This window comes from Pectinophora gossypiella, chromosome 29 (genome assembly GCF_024362695.1).
Source record: "Pectinophora gossypiella chromosome 29, ilPecGoss1.1, whole genome shotgun sequence".
In the NCBI taxonomy this organism is placed as follows: domain Eukaryota; kingdom Metazoa; phylum Arthropoda; class Insecta; order Lepidoptera; family Gelechiidae; genus Pectinophora; species Pectinophora gossypiella.
Genome location: NC_065432.1, coordinates 2161400 through 2172489, shown reverse-complemented (window position 1 = coordinate 2172489; position 11090 = coordinate 2161400). Strand labels below are relative to the sequence as shown.

At 36.3% G+C, this 11090-nt stretch overlaps 1 protein-coding gene across 3 annotated transcripts; it reads left to right on the top strand.

Moving 5' to 3' along the window:
• Nucleotides 1-283: 283 nt before the first annotated feature.
• On the top strand, nt 284-10292 carry LOC126379352 (uncharacterized). 3 transcript variants are annotated; one of them, XM_050028060.1, is made up of 2 exons: nt 284-410; nt 1847-10292. In XM_050028060.1, the coding sequence occupies exon 2, from the start codon at nt 2886-2888 to the stop codon at nt 9669-9671; it is 6786 nt and encodes a 2261-aa protein (XP_049884017.1). In that variant the 5' UTR covers nt 284-410; nt 1847-2885; the 3' UTR covers nt 9672-10292. The 3 variants fall into 3 exon arrangements, with proteins under 3 accessions (XP_049884017.1, XP_049884018.1, XP_049884016.1); XM_050028061.1 differs by lacking the exon at nt 284-410 and adding an exon at nt 420-574 and having other exon boundaries at nt 1847-4778; XM_050028059.1 differs by lacking the exon at nt 284-410 and adding an exon at nt 421-574.
• Nucleotides 10293-11090: the final 798 nt, after the last annotated feature.

Here is an 11090-nt window from a genome sequence, read left to right as displayed (position 1 = left end):
TATTGAATACTCCAATATAATAACACTCGCGAATGTCTTCCGACTAACTTAATGCGATCATTAACCACAAAACACCACTTCGTATTAATTATTTAGATTACTCAATGAAGAAAGCAACTGTCCCGTTCCCGTTTCCCGCCGAAAAGGGCTATCGACAGTTTAAAAAAGCCAATAAATCGATTAACCGATTGTCATAGCATAGACAATAATCTAGGTTATCTTTCTACTCTACTTTAAACTAACCTTTATAAATCCTTCATTATTATTGCTATCTCTTTTCAAAGCACACTGTTTACCAATTCTTGTCTCGTTTGCACTATCAGCGCCCGCGCACCGTTTTGCCATTCAAAGTCTAGAATCTAGATCGTTTGGATTTTCCCTGCACTGCAAAACGTCAGTCATCAGTTAAGGTCAGAGTAAAGTGTTTGTTTATATTATCGTAACGCCACGCCATATTAGTATGAATGCGGCACCGCATACGTAGTATAGTATCTCTCATATGGGCAACGCCCGGCGCCGGCGCGGTAGGGAGCGTAGACTTTCTTTGTTTGGATTGTGCTTGCTATACCACAATGTAAGTAGGTTTATAGTTAATTATTTAAAGAATATTTTCATAATCCATAGATAGGACCGGCAACAAGCATCACTAATTGTGAAATTAAGAAAATAGGTAGCTAGCGTTGACGTTTTTAATATTGTGAAATATGTCTGCAATAAAATCAGAAAAAAAAAAAAAAAAAAAAAAGGAATAAAATGACGAGGATATACTTAGCATGGTGGGCAGGCAGAACAGACCTGAATTTACTTATTCAAAAGACAACTTGTAGCTATTGGTCGGTACTTTTTATACGAAGTCCTATGATGGATAATGATTTTAATCATGAACCGTATGGTATAAGTTGTCATCAGCCCGAGGCCTCTCCCAAGGCGCACCCACAAAGCCCTATCCTAAGCCTATCGCGTCATGTGGCGCGCGTGGTGTGGAGCTAGGTTCCGTAGATCACGAGACATGCGAACATCCTGGTCGAGAGCTTTGTAGATGAACTCATCCAAAGTCTCGACTTTAAGATCTAAGGTAGTTTCCAACTAGTCAAATCAGTTACTTTTTACAATACTTACGTCAAAACACGAAATTACTATAGAATTTGTATGAAAAAACAACCTGTGACGTCATAACAGAACGTGACAAAATGCCGTACTTATTATTACATTTTTCTTCATTAAAATTCATAAATAAGTTAAATATAAAATAGAAAACGTTTTTTGTCACCTTTAGATCTGTCTTTACTTAGTAATCAGAATTTCATAATTCATCTTTGACCTAGGAAACTACCGAGAGACGAATCTAGGCGCGTCCGCGTTGGTACCTACGCAACGCCTTGGACTGCTGGCGGGCCCAGCTTTGCGATTGGTCTTTGGCGATTGGTCTCAAGAGACCAGACATTATTTGTTAACATTGCGCACTTACTTTATATAATAATAGGCTACTTGACAACTTAGTCAAATGAGATAGTTCTTACGAAACGTTTGGTTAAAACGAAAGTTTTCTTTGGAGTTTGTATGAAAATAAATACTGTACTGTGACGTCATCAACAAAAGCGGTCAAACATCGAACTCATTGTTACTTAATTCATGAATAAAATTCGAAAATAAGTCGAAAAATAAAATGAGATTGATTTATGATCATTTTAGACTGTCTTCTATTTCTAGATTAGCATTTTATAATTTTATCTTTTACCCAGTACTTACATACCCTGTTGCACTCTTTCTACTTCTATTTTGTTTTGTATTTTCTGTTTGTTAAAGTACTTGGTATGTCATCATAACATATTATGTTACTTTTCAGGATTTGTCATGAATACCGCCTTGAGTAAATCGGAGGAATTCTTTGAAGCCGTCAAGTCCAACGACATAAATAAAGTTGACGAGCTGCTGTCCTCGGCGATAGTAGATGTTAATTTGAAAAATCCTAAAGAAAAGGGTCGAACAGCACTTCACATCGCTTCTCATGAGGACTATTACGAACTGGTTTGCATGCTAGTAGATAAATACCACGCGGATGTCAACGCAACAGACGAGGAAGGGGAATTACCACTGCAACTCGCAACAGATCGTTACTATATGAAAATAGTGAAATTCCTTCTAAAAAGAAATTCCAACTTGCAAGAATACGCTGCTCGATATCTCAACAGCGAGCCGGTTGAAGAACTAATTACAGCAGCTGAATCAAATGATATAAACAAAGTTGCTCAGCTGGTGACATCAGGAGTCGACGTAAATTCCGAGGATAGATCGAACTATAATCAAACTGTTCTGGAGGTTGCTGCAGATAAAGGGTTCTACGAGCTAGCTGTAGCACTGGTTGACGAACACGGCGCCGATTTGCATCACGAGGACGAGACTGGTGAATCTGCTTACCACAAAGCTGCAAATAATAAACACGATAACATAGCCAACTTTCTAGCAGAACGCGGCTATGTGTATAAGAATAATTACGATCGTTCGTCTTCCGAAAGTGATGTAAGCTTGTCTTTTCTGCCGAACTAAAGTGTTTAACCACCTAAAGCCGAGATTTCCAGACACAATAGTGTATAGGTATAGATTAGGTAATAATACTACGTTTAGTACGGCAACTCGCCGCTCCCCACCAGCGTCTGAGCTAGGTTTACCTCACCCCTCTCGAACATAGTTTGGTCTTCAATCGCATGGCGTCAGCCGTCACACACACAGATGCGCGTGTACCATAATGTCAATGAGTAGTGTCTGTCTAAAACGAAATTGTTTGTATGAAGTGTCCGGGGTGCGACAACAGTGTATTGGTTTAGGACATTAGGTCTTATGACTTTAAATTCATTAACGCATGTTTGTAGAACACTTTGGAGAAAATGTTGGTGAATACAATAGTTTTGATAATTATAATTTCAATAGTAATATCTTTATTGAAAAAGCGCAAGTGGTTTCTCACAGACGCGGCCCCTCAACAAACACGACATCGATATAAAGTTATAAACATGGAACATTCTAGAACCTGCAATTTTTGTGCTAGCACAAAGAATAGTCTGAAAAGTATTTTCGATGACATAAAAAACAACGCAAGAGTTGATCTAATAAACAACCATGAATTTATTACTTGTTTGGAACACACAGCACTAGAGGATAATGTAGACGAAGATGTAAATGTACTAATGAAAAGAAAACAATTGGCATTTCGGTGCTTGGCCCTTCTCTCGAACTATGATATGAATAATGATTTTTGTTTAACGTTTGTCAATTCTATATATAACGCACTGCAAATGGAAGTCCCTTATTTAATACAGAGTACAGCTTTCCAAAATTTAAGCGGATATATAACTACTTGTGGTTTAAAGGAAAAAGTGAAGCTGATACAAACATTGATAATATGTTTGACTGAGAGCAAGGTGAACTTTTCAATTTTCAAAGAGTTTCCGCCTTGTGAATGGCGCATTGAGTTACTAATATTTGCTCTACTTCGTGACAGTACCGCTCACGTTGATACTACACGAGATACAGTCGATATAATCATAAAATCTAAAATAAATAACGATAATTCTGAAAACCTAACTGAAACGATTTTAGAAATTTTATTAAACAACCAAAATGAACAAGAATTTGATATCCACTTTATATATGATGTGTTTTTTACAATTTTCGATTGTCATGGTACTGATACTTTAACTACATTGGCTTATAACTTTAAACAAGTACCAAACGAAATAAATCAACTTAAATTGCTGGTGCTTGACAGAAATTACAGTGAATACGCAGAATACCAAAGATACGAAGTTGAATTACAGTATTTCTTGAAATATCCCTGGGATGTAATACGTGCTCTGGTTGTAGAAAAAACTAATAATATAAATGATCTGTTGGAGTTAAAAAAAGTATTAGAGATTGTAGAGGTGGACAAGTTGCGTCAAATTGAAATATTCCGATCACAGCAACCGACAGATGAACCTGTAATTAAATGGAAACACGCAATAGTTTATGAAATTGTTAAAACTGTTATATCTGATGTGTTCACAGCTTACGGAAATTATTTTCTGCTTGTGCGTAACTCTGGTCAGCAATTGGAAAGCACGAGTTTGGTTTCAGACTCCAAAATTAAATGCCTTTGTCACAATTTGAAGAAGAAGACGTGCGTGTTGCACCAGATAGATAAGTGCTGTAACTTACTATATATCTTAAATACTACTCTAGCACGAGTACTCGTCCGTTGTTGTAATATAACTGAAAAAGTAATCCAAGTTGTGGAAATTTTAATTACTGGTATAAATAAAGATAAAAGGATTATTGAATTAATCAATGCACTGGATACCCTTGACGAATATGATATACAATTTACAGACACAGAATTCTACAGCTTCTTTACAGAGTTCACTGCTGAAGATTACGAGCAATATATACACAAATTCGTCGTGGATCATTCGTTTCCAGGAACCTATGAGAAATCTGTAGACCAGCTGTTAAATGAGATAGAAACTACAAATCCCGAAACAACAAGTTGCATTGTAGAATTGTTTGCAAACATTGATGATTGTTTTAATAAAAAATCTGTATTGTTTGCAGAGAAAGACAATATAAAAGATTGGAATGAATCTCAAATTAAAATATGGTCTGTTTTAATGAAATTATCGACCAAACATAGAGTGCCTACTGAAGAAAAACTAGCTGTGATCAAAAGAACCGCTGAAGTGACATTAAAACTCAAACTCAGAGATATTCAGCTCCTTTCGGTACTAATTATGATAAATTCTATCGAAAAAAAAGGTAGACTGGGGCAAGTTAATACAGGAGAGGGAAAAACATTAATAATAGCAACACTCGCTGCGTATTGTGTTTTTATTGGTCATAAAGTTGATATATTCACAAGCTCCCCGGTACTGGCAATACCACAGTCAGGCGAATTCAAAAAATTCTACGATGCTTTAGGCATATCCATGACTCACAACATTTTACCAAACAGTGACTACAATTGCGACGTGGTCTACGGAACGAACAATTCTTTCCAGCGTGATGCGCTCAAAGATGATTTTCGTAAAACCGGTGTAAGAAAGCGACGCAAATTTGACGTGGCGATTGTAGATGAAGTAGATAATATGCTCATTGATGGCAATAACTGGATTTTACACATTACATCTGATATGCCCGCGATGGATCATTTAGAGGTGTTGCTAGCAGCAATATATATTCAAGTTAAGGAAGCAGCGAATAGTTTGATTGAAAGAGACGGTACTACATATTACTTGTTACAGGAAGATGCAATTGACGACAAAGGTAATGTTAAACCAGAAATTGATGTCCAAGAAATTCCGATAGAAGGTTCAAAAAAAGATTTTATCATTCAAGCTACCGAAACTCATATAAGGAAAGTAATCCGTGATACCGATAATTGCGCAAATATTGATGAAAATTATCCTGAGATTAAAATTCCCAAACATCTAAGAGAAGTTGTTGTTAAAGTTCAATTGAGGAAATGGATCATAAGCGCTATTAATGCTTTATTCAACTACGAAATGAATGAGGATTATATACTTAGAGATAGTAAAATAACAATAGTGGATGCGGAAAATACAGGAGTTGTGAAACAAAATTCTCATTGGGGTGATGGTCTCCATCAGTTTCTTGAGATAAAACACGGTGCTAAAGTTGCACCAGAAAACTTCACGACCAATTTCATATCAAATGTAGGTCTGTTTACGAGATATTCCAAAATTTACGGCCTCACTGGAACACTAGGTAGTAAGGATACGATAAATTTCCTCCAAAATACTTACGAAGTAGGTTCCGTAATTATACCTCCTTACAAATTGAAACAACATGTACACCTCAAAGATATAGTTGTTAATAATGAGGAAGATAAATACGTAGAAATTGCTAAAAGTTGTATTCGCAAACTAAGAAGGGGACGTGCTGTACTTATAATTATGAAATATATTCGAGAAACAGATCATTTGGCGGGAATTTTTAAAACGCGCTTCAATTATGACAGCACAAAAATAAAATTGTTCAAAACAGATGACGAAGCCGATATTGTTACTAAACCTTTAAAACCGGGTGATGTTATCATAACAACAAACATAGCTGGACGGGGTACAGATATAAAATTAACTAAAGATGTTGAACAAAATGGAGGGTTACATGTATGTCTCACTTTTCTCCCGCCGAACACACGGATCGAACACCAAAACATTGGCAGGACTTCTAGAAAAGGGTACCGTGGTACCAGTCAATACATTATTTGTCATCCTACATGCAGTGAAATGGGAACACTTAAACGTGTTCGAGGATTGCAAGAAGAGGGGGCAATGGCAGGGGCATCTGAGACGGTCAAAAGAGTAAAGGCAAAAGAACGGATTTTTCAGAAATTCTGTGCTCTTCTAGATAATATCAAAGGTCGCAATACGATTGTCAAAGCAACGGAATTGAAAGCTGTTGAAGAACGCTTTGGAATTTGGCTTGTATTAAATGAAGATAAGCTTGATAGAAACAAGGATCAACTTCTAAACTCTTTTAATGATTTTAGAAATGAAATTATGAAAGACGATGCAGAAAATGAACTAATAAAGAATCCTTATATGTATGTTGAACTTGGCAACTACTACTTGAAAAACAAACAATTTGAACAAGCCATTAAAGAATACACTAGTGCAATTATATTAGATCATAATTTCGCCGAAAATGCTTACTACAATCGTGCATGGGCTTATATAGCCCTTTATGGATGCAATATAAATAAATATGCTGACTTCGTTAATGACGCAGTTCGTGATTTGAAAAAAGCTCGAAAATTGATACAAGACAGGGAATACTCTTTGCACTTAATGCAGACCGCATCAAAAGGTGACGTATTTTCGGAACAAATAAGTCACAAATTGAACATATTCAGTCTCCAGAAGAACACCATAGACCTCGCTATTGGGCCTGATGTAGACGCTATTAACGAGCAATTAAAAAATCTTAGAGAAGACGCAAAAAATGAAAAATATACAACAGATTACAAAAGTAAAATAAACGAAGCTATCAAAAATCTGGAAGAAAACAAAAAAGATATAGGCATTATTGAAAGAGCTAAACGTAATAATCGAAATATAAGAATCGAATCTTTAGGTGATGATTTTATGCCAAAACTAGAACAAGAGAGTCATAAAGATGAAATTGAAGAGTTTACAAGAAATGGATGGACAGGCGCTTTTAAAATTAGTGAAATAAAACCAATACCTTGGACATCTGTGATAAGTTTGCTTGGAATAGGTTTAGGGCAAATAATTATCGGAGCAGCACTCACCGTATTTACTCTTGGAGCAGGAGCAACAATTGGTGCAGGGTTGATTTCTGAAGGAGTCAGCGATATAATAACAGCAATCAAAGACGGAATCATAAACCGTGATTTCGATTGGGCCACTTGGGCATTGATGAAAGTTATAAGTGTGGCAGTATCAGTAGTTTGCGCAGGATTCAAAGCGATAAAAGATGCTGCTCGTACGGCATATGCCGGTGCTAAGAATATTGCGACAGCAGGAGCCAAAGCATTTACACAAACAACAAAACAAGGTTGGAAGATTGTTGCGAAAAAAATGGGACTAGAGATGGCAAAGGGGGTAGGGAAAGAAATTGTGACAAATTTAGTCACTTATGGAATAAACAAAACAATTTTACCGATGATTGAAGAGATAATTATAGAACAAGTTAGAAACCCAATACAAGATGCATTGATAAATAATTCTAAAGTAGCAGAAATGCTAAAGTTAGACGAAAAAAGCAATGACAACCATTATGAAAGTCAAATAATGATGAAAGCTCAAATGTTATTAAATCCTAAAACTAATTCTCAGCTAAAGGTTATTGCGACTTCGATTGCTACTCGTGTAGCAGACCAAAAAGGGCTAGCTGTTACAAGGCAAGTTTGCACTGGGTTAATAGGAATATTTGAATTGTCAACATTTACCTCAAATTTCATCAGTAAAATGAATCGGTCAATTGATGAAATATCTATCAAAAAGGAAGATAAAGATAGTAACGAAACGGGTCATACTACAGGCGTTAAAAATGAAGTTGAAAGAGAACACGTCAAAGAACAACAAAGTTGCAAAAATACAGATGGTGATCTTGATTTAAATAAGCTTGGAATAGCAGAAGAACAGGTTCAGCTCCAAAAGAAAGTACGCACTACCGACAACCTATCTGATCAACTTGCTGGGATGGTATCTACGAACATGTTACATGTTCTTAAGGATAAGATAATTTCGCCCATTACTCAAATGGGAGTAAACTACACAGTAGAGACGATGACATCAAAGGTAACCAAACAATTAGAGGAAAACACAAAAAACTATAGAGCACATAAAAATGTCATACATTATCAAAATAGTAGTAATGCAAGTTCTAGCCACGAAACAGGGAATGATTATAATAAGAAAGACATAGACAAAAAAGTCGATGACATAATACAGAAGGTTGAGAACGGCGAACCAGCTGGACTGGTACATTTAGGTGCACTTAGCGATGCTACTAACAGACCTATTGAAGTGTACGATGAGAAAGGAAGGTTAAAATATACCATAGGCGACACAAAAAAATCTAAACCTATAGAAGTCCAATATCACGCTCCAGAAAACGATTCAGGAACTGGTCATTACACTCGAAAAGGTTGTCAAGAGCCTTTCAAAACAGGAAAAGGGACTAACATGTGTTTGTTTAACGTCATCGCAGAACAAACAGGCCAGAACCCGAACCAATTGAAACAAAAAACTGTAGATATTATGAAGAAGAATAAAACCAACCTGGGTAACCAAATTAAACATATAAAAAGACTTGAAATGTACGATAGATCTAATTTGATAGAAGGTGGTGCACAATTTAACGCAAGAAATGTTGATCAAGCCATTCACTTTCTTAGGAACTCAAATGGAGTTATTGGTTTTGATAATATTAATCCTGCCCACAATGATATACATATTCCATTCAAAGGCCAGACTATACATAAGTTAAACGCCGTTGCCGACGAAACAGGAAGACAGATAGAAATTTACGACAAGAAAGGCAATTTAGCTTACATAATCGGAGAGGCCAAAGAGAATTCTGAACCAATACAACTGCAATATCACAAACCCAAGGGCGATATTTCAGCCGAGTGGTTTTCCTCTGTCGGTGGCAACGAAAAGTACTATTTCCATGATCCTAACGATAACACGTTTTACAACATAATAGGCGCTCAAACCGGAAGAAACCCAACGGTTTTGCAAACTGCTACTTTATCTAGGATAGAAAGAATGACGGTCCCTCCTGGAACTTGCATTGAAAACGAAACTTTGTCCAAAGGGCGAAAAACAGGATTCATAAACGAAGGCGAGCAAGGCCGAGTTTTGCGCCACGCTATGGAAACACCCGTGGTGAAACAGAAACTTGCAGAACTTAACAAATACAAGCCAGGATTCAATGATTCCAGACAGTATAAGAAACAAGTGGTGCATATTTCTGAAAAGGAACTGAATTTAACCCGGCCGGCTTACGGCGGTATTTGGGAAAACGGAAAATTACAAATAACTTGGCCCGTTAAAGACGTGGTAGTTGTACTTCAACATTATGATAAACACCAAACTAATCCAGATGCCAGGGTTCATATACAAACCTTCTATCCGAAACCACCATAACCTATATTACAACCCGGACCGTACAGCAAACATCGATTGAGATTATAGGGGCTTAAAAAAGCATTGCAATTCATCTAAAACAAAGAGCTATAAAAGCAATATTTCATTTTGACATTTGCGCATAAAAGTGCGCAATGCGAACAAATGTCAAAAGCAATATTGCTTTTTTAGATGAATTGCTTTGATGTGGCCTTTTTAACCCCCATGTCACATCTTGAGGGAAAAATGAAATGACTACTTTCATCCCAATTAATCGATGAATTTTCGATTTATTTCCACTTATTCGTAGTTTCAGTTCGACTTCACTTTGCTCTGAAGAAGGCTTCTCTACCTGAATGTCAGTTATTGTCACTTTAGTACCACTTTGTCCACTTTAGTACCCACTTTGTCCACATTGGTACCCACTTTGGTCACTAGTTGATACGCTACTTTGTCTTGTAAAGACATACCCCATATCTCGATCGATGTTTACTATACCGTGGGCGTTGAGCGCTGAATAAATAAATGCACTAAATCCTCCGATCATTAAAACCGTTACAAAACCAATTTGTTTATGAACTAGAACCACTATTCGACATGAGTTTGAATAATTTGGATCATAGAATAGATAATAAATGTCGTGGCCAGATCTTAGAATTGATCATTTCATGATGTGTTCGATTATTTCATGAAATATAGCTGTTAGTTTTGAGCATACCACCATTGAGGCAATAGAATAGAACTTTATTATTTTACTAAAGTACTGAAAAAAAAATTGTAATGTTTTCATAAGATTTTTAGTTATTACCATACAAATGCTTCATTCGATCGCGGTTTATAGCTCTGTGTAGGTACATAAGTTTTTTACCCGACTGCCCAAGGCACGGAAGGTATTATGTTTAACAGCCTAGACATAAAATATTTAGCGTAACATATAGATTTTTCTAGATTTTATGAGAAATATGTTTTTTAAGTTATCAGAGGCACGCGTTAGTCTCAATATATTATATAAAAAAAAATGTAATAATTAATTCTTAAATATTTAATACCAAATGTTTGTATTTTTATATCAATAAATAAGAAATGATAAAATATTTTTTTTTATTTCTTCTTGCCTGTAGCTTGGTCAATGAGGGAGTATCCAGGCTACGTTGCGTTCCCCAAAAAAATATAGATGGCGCTGTACAGAGTTGCCTTCGTTTAACCTAAATGATGACCCTTGTTTTTATTTATTTTAAAGATTTGGATGAGTTATATGCACAACACAAACTTGGTATAAGAAGACCAGGTATGCTCAATCCAAGCCTTCAAATCGAACCTTTCGCTACGGCGTGGAAGGGACGCTCTCGTCACCGCACCCGATACATGCCGGAGTCCCACAAGGCTCCGTCCTCTCCCCTTTACTATTTTCATTGTATACTAGTGACATTCCCAAATCCC

Excerpts from the sequence above, each read along its gene's own strand:
- LOC126379352 (XM_050028060.1), top strand. The coding sequence starts at position 2,886 with ATGTTGGTGAATACAATAGTTTTGATAATTATAATTTCAATAGTAATA.